This window comes from Helianthus annuus, chromosome 4, assembly GCF_002127325.2.
Source record: "Helianthus annuus cultivar XRQ/B chromosome 4, HanXRQr2.0-SUNRISE, whole genome shotgun sequence".
Classification (NCBI taxonomy): domain Eukaryota; kingdom Viridiplantae; phylum Streptophyta; class Magnoliopsida; order Asterales; family Asteraceae; genus Helianthus; species Helianthus annuus.
Genome location: NC_035436.2, coordinates 7,463,365 through 7,480,835, shown reverse-complemented (window position 1 = coordinate 7,480,835; position 17,471 = coordinate 7,463,365). Strand labels below are relative to the sequence as shown.

The window sequence follows — 17,471 nt, the reverse complement described above, 5'->3', positions numbered from 1 at the left end:
CTTGGATAATATGTTTACCTCTGCCCAAAACTGTTTTTTCACGTAATCACTATCGGATTTTATTTGTTTGATTGCCACATGAACATGAGTTCCTTCATACACTATATCAACAACGTAAACCATACCAAAACCTCCGGTTTCGATTCTTGATTGTTCACCGAAACCACATGTTGCCGCTAAAATCTCCAAAAGCGAAATGCGTCCACAACAGGAATGGTATTGTTGAGCAAAAACATAGCCATCTTCTTAATATAGCTAGGGCTTTGAGGTTTCAAGGGGGTTCCCCTTTATATGTGGTCTGAGTGCGTTTTAATTGTCACATATCTTATTAACAAGTTACCATAATTAGTGTTAGAAGGTAAGTTTCCCTATGAAGTCACTTTTCAGACTAAACCACCTTTGTCTCATTTAAGGGTGTTTGGATGTTTATGTTTTTCAACAGTTTTGAATTTTGACAATAAGTTTTCATCTAAAACTAACACCTAGTGATCACCAGTCTCAAGGGACTGATAAAAAAACGAAATGATGAGTCTGCTATCAGGAAGTCTAATAGGGTAAGTCAGTTTCCTAGAAATTCTTTAGACTATGTGATTCAAGGAAAAGTTAAACATGGAACCAAAAAAGGTTGTTAACTACTAAAACTTGTCAAAATATTTTTGTTTTGTTTTGCTTCACTATTAAATAAATGTAGAGACCCTAAAACATATAAGGAGGTTGTTATGGATATCGGTTCAAGCAATGAATAATGAAATGGAAGCTTCACATCCTAATACTTGGATAGTTACAGATTTACTTTAGGGTAGAAAACTATCGGGTGCACATGGATTTATAAAATTAAATATCACACAACCTTATAAAAGTACCGTTTAGGGGTTTTAAACATGTTTTAAGCTAGGCTGTTCTAGGTTGATTCAAGGCTTGTTTAGAGATTTTAGACATGATCAAACAAGTTCAAACAATTTTTGATCGAGCGCTATGAAGGAAATGCAATGTACAAGAAACGACGACTCGAACGTTTGAAGACTCAATTCGTTGTGTTTAAAGCTTTAAGAAATGAATCATTTGATTTGATGACACAGTGAACCGATTTTATCATCTGGTGGATTCCGCACACCTGTTGGTTGCATTAGCTGAGTGAGATCTTGGATTAGGAGGCCTTACAAGTGGTATCAAAGCTATTGTGTCACAAGCATTTATAGCTGAAGTTGGGTTGCTCAAATGAGACCCCTTAACATCTATTTATATTAGTTGGATCAAATCTAAAATGATCCTTGTCTAGAGCTTTCCATACATAATATTTTATATCTTGATTTCTAGAGAGTTCTTCTAAAATATCCAGTATTATGGCACATTTAGGGTGGTTCTAGAGCCCTCTTTTGGCGGCATTCTTGGCCCATGTTTCTAGTGTGTTCCTTGGAAATATCTTGCCTTCTCAATGTTGTTCAAGGTTGGTCTAGGAGGGTCCAATGTGCCATGTTTAGACCATAATTTTGTAGTGTGTTCCGAAGAGTTCCAATAGCATGTTGTTGGTCCGAATGTCCTTGGTGAGTTCCGGATTGATTGGTTTAATCTTGATGCATCTAAAATAGTCCGGAAGCATCTAGAATATGAGTGACGTGGTCTGAATTTAGGCGGGGTGTGACAATATGCTAGCCTGCGTTGTGCCCTCTGCGCCTAGTGCACTTTTGACAAAGTAGCATTTACCTAAAAATTGATTGATATAGGTTACCGTTCAAACTTTCATCACCAAAGGATTCAATATATTACCCCTTGAATCAGACTGTATCAATTTATAACAACATACTCATATGCCAGGAGTTACAGAAATTATAAAGGGATAAAAGATGTCAACGGGCCAACTCAACCCAGCTTGTTTAACTGATGTTACAAATTACTCATTTTGTCTAGCTTGAACTGTCCATTTTCCACTTCTGTTCTTGTGTGAATTTATTATCTAGTCTAATTTTATAACTAATCACTTTGAATTTACCAGTCGCTTTATTAAGTATCAAACATATTCAAAATCACTACTGAGGGAGCTCTAATGTGTTGAGCACCAGGTTGATGATTATAGTTAGAGTACTAGCAGTGACCGCTATGGTGGTGTGCGGGGAGGACCTCCGCACAAGGCCCATGATTTCGAGGAGCACGTGATGTTTTAAAACAATCCGATATATGTATGTTATTTTTTTAAATAGTAAACATATACCAATTCTAATATAGGCCCATTTACTTATCATTTTTAAGGTTTAGAATTTAGCCCACTTGACATTAGGTTTATTCAGCCCAATACTAATTTGATTTTATTAAAAAATAATAATAATAAACTACGGAAGGGAACATTTTCGAGTTTGAACAGGGTACATGAATTCTAAGAGACGCCTCTGAGTACCAGCCATGAGTCTTCAAGTCTTAAGACCTATTTTCGGTACCACTACATGCTTTATGCATTTTTCAGGACAAGTACCACTTCATGCTTTTTTTTTTCCGGACACCGGTACCACTTCATGCGTTTTTGAGGACCTATGCTTCCGGTTCAGTACGGTACCAGTATTTTGGGTTGATTTACCTTTTTTTCCAGGACACTGATACTTTCGGCTTGAACCGGTGCTTTCTATTAAGTACGGTACCAATATTTTAGGTTGCTTTACCTTTTTCCAGGACCCGGTACTTTCGGTTCAATACAGTACCAGTATTTTGGGTTGAGTTGCCATCGAATATCGTATCGTACTTCTGGTATGGGTATCATTTTTTTGTGATTCTTGCGGTACTTTCATTTTCAGGACCCATACTTTTGCTATTATTGGGTATAATTTTTTGCGATTTTTATATTGGTACTTTCAGTTTCAAGACCAATTTTTTATATTGGTACTTTTAGTTTCAGGACCAATACTTTTGGTATTACTACTGTATCCATTCTTGTTTGATGTCTAATATGTTACATGTATCATTATTGAAAGTATCATTCTGATCAAGAGACCCGTATTGAAAGTACCAATAATCCCTTGTTTGATGTCTAATATGTTACAGGTTCTACTTCCACTATGCATGTTTTTTATGTTTTTCTTTTATACCACTTAGTTAGTGAAATGTCATCTTCTAGACTTTTGCTTCTTAGTCCATTAACAGAGTGATCATCAAAATAACAACTTTTTAAATCCATAGATGAGTTAAGGTTATCTACCATCCATCAAACGCTAAAGCATTTTTCTCTCTTTTGTATTACATGAAGTGAACCAAAGATATTTTTGGAGTTGCATCTAGATAATGAAAGACTTTAGTGCTTGCTTTTTGTCAATGTGGTTCTATTTCTTCCAACTTATTGTGTGTATCTAATGATTAATGATCATGTGTATATGTTTTAATTATGATATTGTATTTTATTATGTTTCTCACCACACGACCCAATCCGAATGGCGAGCAACCCGAAAATTCTAACTTTTGGTTGCGAAAAATCTTAAGACCAAAAACATTGGACCCCGAAAAAAATCTATTCATAATCATATTATAAATGTTATCATATGGATAATTACAAATCGTTAATTAAGTGATTCCTTATCCGGTTCTTGCTTGCATACCATTACTTGTAGAGCATGATTTTGTTCCAAACCCTGCAAAACTTGGGGTCCCATGGATTCTCTTCAAACCATTACTTGTAATGAGCATAAATTTGTTCCAAATTTTGCAAAACTTCTTCACTTGAAGGTCTATCTTTGGGTTTGTTTGCAACGCATCTTAATGCCAATGCAACACATTCGAAAGCACCTTGTAGAGGGTAGTTGTGTTCAAGACGTGGATCCATTATTTCCTTTAAGTTTTTTCTGTTTGATTGTATTGAACTTGCCCAATCCACCAAGCTCTGCTGCCCTTCACGTCGTCTGACATCCATTGCCCTTCGGCCTGTTATACTTACCAACAACACAATTCCATAACCGTAGATGTCACTTTTTGTAGTCAAATGTCCTGTAAAATTGAAAGGTGTTTAGGATCACAAAATTATGATGTTATAAGTTTATAAATATTTTTGTCCTTTGCCCAAGCTGGTTCCAAATGGAGGAATTGACTTTTGCATTGATTTCTTGTGTATATACAAATTTGAGACAAAAGGTGCCAAGCACAATGGTTTCTTTTAATTTATCTTAACACAAAATGCACATTCTTATCATTTGGTTCATTCGCTCGTGCAAATATAGTAACACACCAGTCAAGATATACTCTGGGGCTGCATAGCCATAGGTTCCCATAACACGTGTAGTAACATGTGTTTCTCCTGTTTCGGGGCCATACTTCACCAATCCGAAATCCCCTAGTTTTGCATTATAATCCTGATACACAAAAGAGTATAATAAGTGGTTAACTTGACATAAAAGAAAATTATCAAAGTGGTTTGATCACCATTACTAGTTATAAAGAGCTTAAGAGTACTTCATCCAGTAATATATCACCGCTTTTTAAACCACGACACATGACATTTTCGGAATGCAAATATGTTAGCCCACGAGCAACTCCTATCATTATCAAAAGTCGTGTTCCCCATGAAAGTCGTTTGGCAATATCTGGTGCATGTGCAAAACTATTAATCATACATAGCTACTTTAATGCAATAATTCAAACATTGAGGAAAAGAATACCGGAATAATGATTACAGAGAGATCCAAATATAGTTTACCAGTGAATAAAAAGCGATCAAAACTTCTGTTCGGCATGTACTCGTAGACAAGCAAGTGCTCAGATTCATCTTTGCAGTATCCCAATAGTCTAACGATATTACGATGATCCATATGTCCTAAGAAGTTCACCTCTGCCTGAACTCACATATTTTCATGTTACACTTAGAAAAAAAGATTCACCAAACACTAATTTAAGTATTGTTCTATAAAAGAGAAAAACATAATCCTATGTAGCATACCATAATCTAAATCACACCTTTTGATCACTATGTTCTGTTCTATATATATAGTTTTACATGAAGAAAATATATTAAGGAAAACATTTTTCCATGAAGTTTATGCATACATGTTTGGTGGTAATTTTTAGCTTAAACGAAACGTAATATATTAAATATTGTTTTCATAGCTCGAGCAATTATGTGACAGGAAAACACAACGATTGCGTAGCATAGGTCCATCAGACTAAGATCAATCCACAAATAAATTGCTTACTGGATGGTGCTTGACAGCTTGAGGTACTCATTAGTATTAGAGTATTTAAGTACATTGGTGATACTTACCAGCCATTGAGCAGGTCCTTGAGAGCTTTTTTGTTTGAGCCTTTTTACGGCGACAGGGATTCCAACACCTTGTTTTGAAGGGGCTAATGTATTCTCCTCAACCCAACCTAAGAACACCTTTCCAAAACCTCCCTCGCCCAAGAGCAAATCTAGACTAAACTTTCTCGTAGATTTTTCTAAATCGGAAAACTTAAATACTTTCAAATTTGGGCTTGGACTTTGAAAATGAGCAATTCCATTGTTTCCCTTGCTCTTACTTGAAAACTTTGAATCACCTTGGATTGAAACAGATTAATACACATTAAACATATAATATAAATGTTAGTTAAAGTCATCCTCTATGCTTTGTTTAAAGAAAAGACGTCCAACATAATGCTAAAGGGATCAACTTTGAGTAAATTTTTTTGCTTCAATATGCAATTTGAAGTTATGAAAATGTCTAAACATAAATGTTTTAGGTAATATAGTGTCTATATTCTAGCATGTATCCTCCTACGTATACTCTAGGCAAACCTTGTCCCTATTAGTTATATATATAAACATAATTATATTTATTGTATGTATTAAACTTATACTTATTAGATATGTATGTAAATGGACGGATAGAATTGAATAGGTATGTTGGTCGGATAATACCGTTTCAAACAAGCGGTTATTCCCGCCAAACATAACTACTCGTATAACCGTTCTAGTGAAGACATATATATAGGGTTTACCGGCAATAATTACCGGTTACCAAGACATTCATAATTCAGTTTATTGTTTGTCCATTTTCCTCTCAATTCCACTATTACATCATGTCTTCTAATCATGTGAGTAATCCCCTGTTTCGTGCCAAAACACCAAAACCTCATCATAATGAATATAATGATCAACGACTTCCGCTAACAAGAGGTATCAGAGCCGGTTATATCGGTGATGATGATTTAAAGCCTTCATCGACAATGATGCCATGCATGCACTACACTGAAGAAAAACGTGAACGGAAATGGATGCAGCGATGTTGTTACTATTGTAACAGACCAGGCCATAAAATTTCTACATGTCAAGAGAAGGAGAAGGATGAAGAAAGCCAGTTACTTCGTCTAGCAGTTAATACGGGTACGCAGAAAGATCAAGAAGCCGAAAAGGATACACAATCCGATCAGAGACAAGAATTCGTGGTGATCGGAACCGACGGCGGATACTGGTCGGAAATATGGTATGTAAGTAAAACTTTCAAACATCACTTTTCTGGTAATTTAGACATGTTTAAGCGTATGAAGAATATGTCATGTGTTGAAACGGAGACGGGGAAAACAATTTCCTCTTCATTAGAGGAATCAGTGTTGTTGATATAATAACTGGGTCAGAAAATATTCGAGTACAAAGTGTGTTCTACGCACCCGACATTGAAAGAAATGTCTTAAGTCTCGATCAACTAATGATTCAAGGATTTACAGTAAAGTTTATGGGTGATGTATGTAAAATATTTCCAACATTTAGTGTTCCTATATACAATAAAAGGAACAATCATACCGGTTAAACGAAAGAGGAAGAGATCGGAGAATTAGAAAAACAATATGTGGTTAGTAAGAATTCCGATCATGAGAAATTCAAAACAGAATTTCTAAATGAATACTTCGAAAATTTGAATATTTCAACCAACGAACCGGACTGGAATATTCTGATTTTACAAGCAATGGTCTTCAAAGATTTTCAAGATTGCAAGGCCTTATTACACATGCTTGAAGATGAAGACTATGTCATCAAGTATAAATGCTATCTTGAAACTGTTTTTGAAAACATGATAGAGTGGTTTATTAAAGAAAAACTGGAGATTCAATCAAGACCGTTACCGGCATATGCAACAAACAATCGGAAAGTGGGATTATTAGACCTGTATATGGCAGTAAAGAGAGAAGGGGGCCATCGGCGAATCACAGAGAATGGTATGTGGTCAATGATAGCAAAAGACACAGGATTCGAGTATGAGGATGGTGAATACATGCGTCTGATATACGCTATGTATTTGGACGTACTTGTATACTACTACAAGTTCAAGTTAACACAGGAAAAAGCAATCGGAATAGAGGAAGAAAAGGTGGTGGATCCCAGGCAGTGCATGAGTGAAGGCGATAAGAAAGATATAACTAGTGCAGGTCAATCGGAAATGGCTGAATGTTCGAGTAGTTCTGGAGCGGTGGAGAAGGAAGTAAAACAATATGCCTTGTTTACAGATCAGACAGATGCAGGATTACAAGAACAATCGGAAGCCACTCAAGACATAGCTGAAGATCATTATGCATTTTATGGTGGCGGTGACTGGCATGGAATCAAGAAACTGAAGCAAAGGAAAAGGTTCGATTTCACAAGGGCAAAGAAAGCAATCACTGAAGCTAATTACAGTGTCATCAAGACCTCCCTTAAACCTAATTATGTTTAGGGGAGAGTATTAGTTATATATATAAACATAATTATATTTATTGTATGTATTAAACTTATACTTATTAGATATGTATGTAAATGGACGGATAGAATTGAATAGGTATGTTGGTCGGATAATACCGTTTCAAACAAGCGGTTATTCCCGCCAAACATAACTACTCGTATAACCGTTCTAGTGAAGACATATATATAGGGTTTACCGGCAATAATTACCGGTTACCAAGACATTCATAATTCAGTTTATTGTATGTCCATTTTCCTCTCAATTCCACTATTACATCATGTCTTCTAATCATGTGAGTAATCCCCTGTTTCGTGCCAAAACACCAAAACCTCATCATAATGAATATAATGATCAACGACTTCCGCTAACAGTCCCATAGGCTAGCATAGCCGATTTGACGAACTCGAATATACTTAGTTTCAACATAAGAGAATATATACACCACTAACATGTTGTAAAAAGATTATGCATAGTTTAATAAGAGAAACTATGGCCTCTATAACTTCTCAATCAATGATCTCATTGCAGATGAACTTCAGGGTTCCAGTCATTATTATATGTCATACACTGAGGAGCAACCCTTAAGTTGTAAGAATTTAGAAAACATAAAACAAACTCAAAGGTCCATGATGGAAGTGTTCAAACAAAATACTAGATACAAAGTAAACTACTCAATAACCCAAGAAAAATGAACATCAATAATCTTTTGCTTACGACGCATTATATGGTATATATATGTTTTTATTGATATGAAAAGAGTGGTACACAAAAATATAAAGAATATATCTACACAATTCAAGAGGAGCAAGAAAATACCAGAATTTTCTCCTTTGGAGATGAAAGGAAGCACATTAACCATTCTACTCAATATTGTTCTACTTGTAGCTTGTAGTGATTTATTGAATTTCTCTTGTAAAACTAGTACAGACTCAAGACCGACCAAAACCTCAGCCATGGTAGGTCGTTGTCTTGGACTGTTGTGTAAACACCTCTCTGCAATACTAACAAATTCCTTCAAACATTTGGGCGATATTTCATCCCTTACATCCGAATCAATTATACGCTTTAAGTTCCCATCTTTGATAGAATCTTGAACCCATGTCACTAAACCCCATTCCTCCTCATCTAGACTTCTGTCCACTGCACGCTTCCTACACAACACTTCCAGCAAAACCACCCCAAAAGCGTACACATCAGACTTCCTTGTAAGCTTTCCAGTTGTGAAGTAATTGGGATCCAAGTACCCAAAAGTGCCTTTAATAAGTGTGTTTACATAAGTGGATGGTTGATTCGTTGGGCCAATTTTTGACAACCCAAAGTCCGAAATTTTAGCTGCCCAACTTTCATGTAATAAAATATTAGAACTCTTGACATCGCGATGTATAATACCAGATGTAATCCCTGTGCCGGTGTGCAAGTAGTGTAACCCACGACTGGCACCTATGCAGATGTTGAGCCGTTGAAGCCAGGAAAGAGGGGTGCGAAGTTTATGTAGATGATCATCAAGTGTTCCATTGTGCATATATTCATACACAAGTATCATCTCTTTTTCATAATTACAATAACCAATCAAAGACACAAGATTACAATGGCGTAACCTAGAAAGCATTTCAACTTCTGCCCAGAACTCCGCTGCCCCTTGATTGGACATTGAATCCAAACGTTTAATGGCAGCAACGAAAAGACTTGATCCATAGATTAAGTTACCTTTGTAAACGTTCCCAAAACCTCCACTTCCAATTACTAATGATTCAGCGAAGTTTTCTGTTGCTAACAAAATTTCAGGAAATTCGAAGTGATGACACGGTTGTGCGGATTGTACGGAGGAGGCAAATGGTTCACTCTTTGCCATCCCCAGTTTCAAAGAACATAATTATGGAAGAATTAAAAAAAAGTAGCAATTAACATGGATGAACATAGATGGATGATGATATAAAAGGATTATAGTCGAATGAAAAAATGAGTCTTCTTCCTGGAAACAGAGGTGGACCCAAGTAGTTACTAAATCAACATTTCTATTGAATTTGTCATGTTTACTCGTATAAAAAATTATAGAAGTCAGCATTACTCATTCAAAAAGTTAATAAGAAAACTTGATTTCACATGCTTTAAGAAACATATTTAATAATTTGTAGTACAATATGATCAATATGGTTTTTTTTTTAACGGCTAATTTCTATAATCCTCTGTCGTCTGTGGGACTTGAACCCAAAACCTTTCCCTTCCTGACTTTAGTGTTTTAAAGGCTTTGTATTTGCTAATGGACCACCACCCCATTGAATAACTTGTGGTAGCCTGGTAGGTGAAATTTCTAAAGCCCCGACCATTAAATTTAAGGGGAAAATTGTAATTACTTGGAGTTAATTGTCATTTTAGTCCCTGTGGTTTGAGTCAATTTGCTAGTTTAGTCCAAAGGTTTCATTTTTAACATCTGGATCCAAAGAGGTTTCATCGTTGCCATTTTGCTCCAACTGACTTAACTCCATCCATATGTGTTAAGTCTGCCAAGGGCATTTTAGTCATTTCATTTTTCTTTTAATTAGCCCTTTATTCTTTATTGTTTAAAAACATTAAAGATAGGATGGAGTTTATATATATATAAACAAAACACAGAAAATACACTCTGACTTTTCCTCTCTCTCTATACTCATTCTCCTCTCCATCATCAACAAACACCATCACCACAACCAACCGCTACCACCTGACCACTAGCCGACATCACCACCATCAGCCACCCCCGCCCACTCCACACGAGCATGGATGACCACCACCACAGCCACCCCACCCTAAGCCCCACAGGTTTGTTCCTGGCCGGAACCCTAAAACGGCTGTTACACCACCGTCGGCGCAAGAGAAAGGCACAAGCCGGAAAGTTGGTTCCTGGTCGGAGCCCTAGATTTGACACTGCCGCCACTCAAAAACGGTTGTTACACCACCGTCGCTGCTATTGGGTGTGGCGGCAGAGCTTCGAACCGCCACCATGACCACCTCTCTTAGCTCTGTATTGTATGATTTGTTCTTGATTTCTTTTTAAAATTTGGGGATTTTGAATATACAAGTTGGGGTTTGATTCTAGGGTTTGTTTTGGTAGATGAAATCTTTTGATGAAAAGGGGGCCAGGTTAGAGAGAGAGAGAGAGAGAGAGAGAGAGAGAGAGATTGAGAGTGAGAGAGGGAACATCTGGAGTGGGTGGTGATAGTGGCAGAGGTGGTGGGTGGTTGGTGGTGGTTGAGAAGGTATAGAGAGAGAGAGAGAGAAGGGGTGTGGAAGGGAGGGTGGTGGTGAGGTCCGGTGGCGATGGTGATAATGGTGATGGCGGTTTGGAGGTAATGGCAAATAGTGGTGGTGGTGGTAGTCAATTAGCAGCAGAGTGAAGGGAGGGGTTGTTGGTAAAGAAAGGTGATCTACAGAAGTTTTAATTTTCTTTTTTGAATGAACAGATTGTTTGAGGATACATAAAATAGATTTAAGAATTTAATGATTTAACGAAATTGATTAAAATTGAATTTAGGAATTAATAACAAATAATTTAATAGTTAGATTTATAAAATTACTGAAATACCCTTTCATTAATCTTTTTAAACAATAAAGAATAAAGGGTTAATTAAATGAAAATTGAAATGACTAAAATGCCCTTGGTAGACTTAACACATATGAATGGAGTTAAGTCAGTTGGATCAAAATGGCAACGATGAAAATTTTTTGGATCCAGATGTTAAAAATGAAACCTTTGGACTAAACTGGCAAATTGGTTCAAACCACAGAGACTAAAATGACAATTAACTCTAATTACTTGCTTTAATTGCTTTTAAACAACAATCAAATCTACTTTTACTTCTACACTATTCTGCAGGGTGAGGTTCGAGCCCTCAACCTTTCGAAGAAAGCCACTATTTTACTATATAAGATTTGTGATTAGAATGCATTATATTTATAACTCTCATTGTTTATTTTAAATCTGATATAAATATAATTATGTTTTGTCTTTTAATTATTTATTTTTATTAGCATATTACAAAAATATTGAAAATACTAATTCTTCATCATTATCATACTCAGTAAATCACACTAATAACAAAGCTAAAGTAGGGTCTAAGGAGGGTAAGATGTAGACAGGCTTACCTCTACCCCGTAGGAATAGAGAGACGACCTCTAGTGAGACCCTAGCTCGATAGTAGTTTTCTATCAAACAACCTTGGACATAAGGCACATAACACTTAGCAATCTAACGGGGCAAATGCCGATTAGTGCATGTAACCCCTTGTTTTTCGGCTATCAACGCCACCACATGATGCATGATTAACCGTCCGCCACTTTTAACATTATTTTCACTAAATTAGTAAAATAACGTTAAAATTAGTGCAAATTGACTTTTTCTCCTGAGGGCCCACACATATATACATTATATGCGCATACATTTAAAATACTAATTCATATCATATAATTAAGCATCATATAAGTTTTCAAGATTCATATTGTACGTCAAGTTCATGATGTATATTCATTATACTAAAAAGATAATAAAGCTATTTTTCAAATACAACAACATTAAAGTAGGCACCGGCTTTCTTTCAACATTTGGAATGATTCCTGGTTAGGTGGTAAATTTTCTCTAGTCAAAGCTCAAAACTCTTCTACCTAATATGCATTTTGAAAATGAGAAAAAAGACAAGTAGGATTGCATCATTGGTGACTTTCATTAGTGTTTACGCTGAAAACACCACTCTCACAGAGGTCACGTTAACAACTGGCTGCATAACTGGTCTTATTGAGTCTATTAAACTAGACGGTTAATTACCTATGGTTGAACCAACAAATCATACCATTAATGTAAGAATCAAGCTCATGTGTTACTAGCGGTTAATTACCTAGAAATAATTATCGAGATGAAGGTTATAATCATAAAGGTCAAGAGAAATTAAAATAAATAACAGATTAACTGAACTTGCATAACAATACAAGAAATCTGGATTCCTCAAATGGGTTTTGTTCTTTAACCTTAAAGTTTACACCGTTTTTTCATAATCTTGTTTTCTTGTTGTTTATATTTACAGAAATGGCTGATATTGGAGATTTTGGTACTTTTGATTGTTGTTTTGGTCTCTTTTCAAGATCCAGTTCTTGTGGTTAATCTCACATGCAACTCAGATGATCTAACAGGATTAAGTGCGGCCCTAACTATCTGCACACCCAGTTTGCCTATCTGCACACTTAGGGTTTACCTACGCTGAGTATAGGTTTATACGCAGCGTATAGGAGGTTAACCCTATACGCTGAGTATAGGTCTATACGCAGCGTATAGGAGGTTAACCCTATACGCTACGTATAGACCTATACTCAGCGTATATAAACCATGGATTTCAGAGATTCAGCAATCATTGCACAGAAAACAAGGGTTTATATACGCTGCGTAGGGACCTATACGCAACGTATATAAAACTCAATTTTTGTATTTTTTTTTGTATTCCTTTGTTTAATTATTTATAAAAAGAAAGAAAATTATTTATAAAAAAACAATATTATTGGTAAATAATACAATTATGAATTATAAAAATTAAAAATAATACAACTATGATGAATTATAAAAATTAAAAAAGAAAATTATTTAGAAAAAAACAATATTATTGGTAAATAATACAAATATGTCCCGTATAGGTCTATAGGTGTATATATGTCCCGTATAGGCCTATAGGTGTGGTTTAGGTCCCGTGTAGACCTATACGAGAGTTATACTATCCACTATACGATACGATAATATACGAAACGATATAACACCCGTATAGGTCTATAGGTGTATATACATCCGTATAGGTCTATAGGTGTATATATGTCCCGTATAGGCCTATAGGTGTGGTTTAGTTCCCGTGTAGGCCTATAGGCGTATAGAAGACCTACATGGAACCTATACGAGACTTATACTATATACTATACGATACGATGCAACACGATACGCTACTATACGATATGATATAACACCCGTATAGGTCTATAGGTGTATATATGTCCCGTGTAGGCCAATAGGCGTATACAAGACCTACATGGAACCTATACAAGACTTATACTATACACTATACGATATGATACGATGCAACACGATACGATAATATACGATACGATATAACACCAGTATAGGTTTATAGGTGTATATTTGTCCCGTATACGATAATATACACTATATGATACGATACAATATGATACGACACTATAGTATAGGTCTCGTATAGGCCTATAGGCAAATACAAGACATATATGAGACTTATACGAGGTTTATACGAGACTTATACTATACGATACGATACTTAAAAATGTTTTTTTTTTTAAATTCACCATTTATATACACTGCGTATAGGCTTATACGGGGTCAATATGTGACCTATACTACATCTATACGATACGATATCACACATATAGGCATATACGAGACATATACTACGCTATACGATACGATATCACACTTATAGGCTTATACGAGGTCAATACGTGACCTATACTACGTTATACGATACGATATCACACTTATAGGCTTATACGACGTCAATACGTGACCTATACTACACCTATACGATACGATATCTCACTTATAGGCTTATACGAGGTCAATATGGGACCTAAACCACACCTATACGATTCGATATTACACTTATAGGCTTATACGAGGTCAATACGGGACCTAATATTTGTATTATTTTTAATTTTTATAATTAATAATATTTGTATTATTTTTAATAATGAATATATAGTTAAGACGACAATGAATAATAATAATAATATATAATTAATCATTTAACTTTGTTTTCATGTTGTTAAGATAATGTTACAACTTTTATATAACTAACATAATTGGAATTATAAAATCATAATGTATTAAACCTATATAGGTGTAACTTTACTTGCTTTTTTTATTAATGCATATGTAAACAAATTACGTATACATACATTATGCAAAGTTGGTGGCATACACAACTTTTACTATTTATTTTTATATATAAATGCATTAGTTTTTAATATTTGCTTTTTCAAAAGGTATCTAGGTATCCTTTATTTAAATTTAGTTAGTTTTACATTCAAATCAGCTTAACCATCCATCCATACATTCCATTGACACCATAAAAAAACCTCCACATATAAATCCTAAAAACAAGCAAGAATAAGCACTTTTAAATGCGTACTACTTGGATCATAACAATCTCATTTCTTACACCATTTTCCTCCAAATGAAGATCAACAATTTTATATTTTTTTCACTTTCTTTGGTCTTGATACTAGGAGTTGTGGAAAGCTTCAATTACCATGAGCAAGAACTCGAATCGGAGGAGGGATTCCAAGGGTTGTACGACAGGTGGCGAGAACACCACAAAGTGACCGATAGAAGCCCCCAACGGTTCAATGTATTCAAGCACAACGTACGAAATATTCACAAGAAAAACAAGATGAACCTGGGATACAAGTTGCAAATAAACGAGTTTGCTACCATGACTCACCATGAGTTTAGGAAAACCCATGCCGACTCGAAGGGTGGCCACTTCATTGCTCTTCACGGGATTCGTAAGACCAACTTGAGTTCCAGTTATAATGATATCGATATAAACGCTATTCCACCGAGGATGGATTGGAGGGAACATAACGCTGTCACCCCTATGAAAAATCAAGGACAGTGCGGTAACACGTTTTGTCTCATTTACATACAAGTTAGTCTTTTGGGGTGGGCCCTCTCCCAAGTTTGTGAGAGAAGAGGGTAAATTTAACACCACCCTTTGTCTCTATAAGTAAGATTGGTTAATTACATATTATATTGAAATTAATACATAAAATAGTAACTTTAGATTACCCTTGTAGTGATATGCTCCTGTAACCATATTTAACACAAACAATTATCTATATATTCAAAACACTAACGTTATATTCTTCTAATCAACCAATGGGGTGATGGTCCATTGACAAAGACAAAGCCTTTAAACACATGTGTTTAGAAAGGGAAAGTCTTGAATTCAAGTCCCACAGACAACAGAGATTAAAAAAAATTGCAGTTCAAAAACAAATATTTTTGTAACCGTATTTAACACAAACAATTATCTATACTCAAATTGGTAATGTTATATATATCTCTTTTAACCATATATAACACAAACAATTATCTATATTCAAAACAATGATGTTATATTTTTGTAACCATACTTAGCACACATAGTTACAAACAATTTTGGTGTCGAGTTTACAGGAAGTTGTTTCGCATTTGCTGCGGTGGGTGCAATTGAAGGAATAAACGCCATCAGAACAGGTCAACTCTTATCATTATCAGAACAACAACTTCTTGATTGTGATTCGAGCGACAGAACCTTCCATTGCGACGGAGGGCAGGTCTGTGGCGTATTTACTTTCGTCAAAGAGCATGGAGGTATAGCTACAGATGAGTTCTACCCTTATGTAGGTAAAAGGGAAATATGCGATACATCTAAGGTACAAACAAAACTAATGAATATAGTATAGATAACTAGATTACAATGCTTGTTATATCAAGTACAAACAGCTTTTAACATACGAATTGTACAAATAGCAATTATGTTCGAACCACTATAAGTATTATTACACTACCTTTTTGAAGTAGCGTAAATGCATAATAATAAATGCTATAGTTCATTTTGTTGAAGTGTGATACTTATTACTCTACAACAGATCAACTAGAGTAATATTAACGCTACTTTAAAACTGTACCGTAATAATAATTCTTCTAGTTGAACATACTTTAGTTTTTTGTATCATTCGCACGTTAAAAGTTATGTGTATTTGATTCTAACAATCTGTGTTTTCAAACCAGTATGGTCATCACTCGGTAACTGTTGATGGAACCGAGTATTTGCCAGAACACGATGAAGAAGCGCTATTGAAAGCAGTGGCACATCAGCCTGTAACTTTTCAAATGGATCCTGGCGGTGACGGTTTCATGTTCTACAAAGAGGTAACATTTCAATCACGCATCGTTCATTTGTTATCGGTATGTTGTTTAATAGTTCATGGTGTTTAGGGAATTTATAGTGGACCATGTGGAATGGAGCTGATGCACGCGATGTTGATAGTTGGATACGATCAGGATCCTGACGGAACCAAGTACTGGATTGTTAAGAACTCGTGGGGCGAAGGATGGGGAGAGAAGGGATACATTCGTATGCTACGCGGTACGGAGATCCAAGGGGTTTGCAACATGTATGGGCATTGTAATTTCCCTCTTAAATCTCCCGAAACTAAAAATGTTGAACTCTAGATTACAATTTTAATTATGTTCACTCTTCATTTTATATGTAACCATCCGAGAGAGAAAACATATGTCTAATGAGATTTTTTTGTTACTTTATGTTTCGATTATGAGATTTATTTTCTTGATAGACTATATAACATAAAGAATACACATAACAGACGGTTCACAAGCATAAACGAACGAACACGCATGAATATAAGCGAATAAGCGTAAACAAAAACAAACGAGCACCAATTAAAATAAGAGGAAATTGGACTTTAATAATAATCTCACCTAGAGGTGGTTGGCCATTAGCACTATCACCTTTGAATATTACCACTAGCATTCCCACCCTTTAAGTATTTTTTTTCTCACTGCATCTCCATTATAAACAAATTTAACGGAGTTAAGTTTTTTTTCCAAATTTCGAGGATACGAGTTGATTGATGTAAAACTTACCTGGAAACGGTGTTCCAAATGTCGGAAACGGTGTTTAATTCGGGTGTTTAAACTTCCAATTGATAAAATTTAAGCCGTTTGGAGCACCGTTTGGAGATAAGTTTTACATCAATCAACTT

General features: G+C 35.4%; 2 protein-coding genes across 3 annotated transcripts; one reads left to right on the top strand and one right to left on the bottom strand.

The window, feature by feature from the left end:
* Positions 1-3,559: 3,559 nt before the first annotated feature.
* On the bottom strand, positions 3,560-9,566 carry LOC110932830 (probable serine/threonine-protein kinase PIX7). Its single transcript, XM_022176086.2, has 6 exons — positions 8,478-9,566; positions 5,231-5,505; positions 4,670-4,805; positions 4,426-4,556; positions 4,202-4,325; positions 3,560-3,963 (listed from the first exon to the last, which is right to left on the bottom strand). The coding sequence occupies exons 1-6, from the start codon at positions 9,511-9,513 to the stop codon at positions 3,650-3,652; spliced, it is 2,016 nt and encodes a 671-aa protein (XP_022031778.2). The 5' UTR covers positions 9,514-9,566; the 3' UTR covers positions 3,560-3,649.
* Positions 9,567-14,811: 5,245 nt separating this feature from the next.
* Positions 14,812-17,002, top strand: LOC110935653 (cysteine protease Amb a 11.0101). Of its 2 annotated transcripts, none has more exons than XM_035989706.1 (4): positions 14,812-15,320; positions 15,880-16,118; positions 16,477-16,617; positions 16,695-16,815. In XM_035989706.1, exons 1-4 carry the CDS (start codon positions 14,876-14,878, stop codon positions 16,755-16,757), a joined length of 888 nt encoding a protein of 295 aa, XP_035845599.1. In that variant the 5' UTR covers positions 14,812-14,875; the 3' UTR covers positions 16,758-16,815. The 2 variants fall into 2 exon arrangements, with proteins under 2 accessions (XP_035845599.1, XP_022033723.1); XM_022178031.2 differs by having other exon boundaries at positions 14,814-15,320; positions 16,684-17,002.
* Positions 17,003-17,471: the final 469 nt, after the last annotated feature.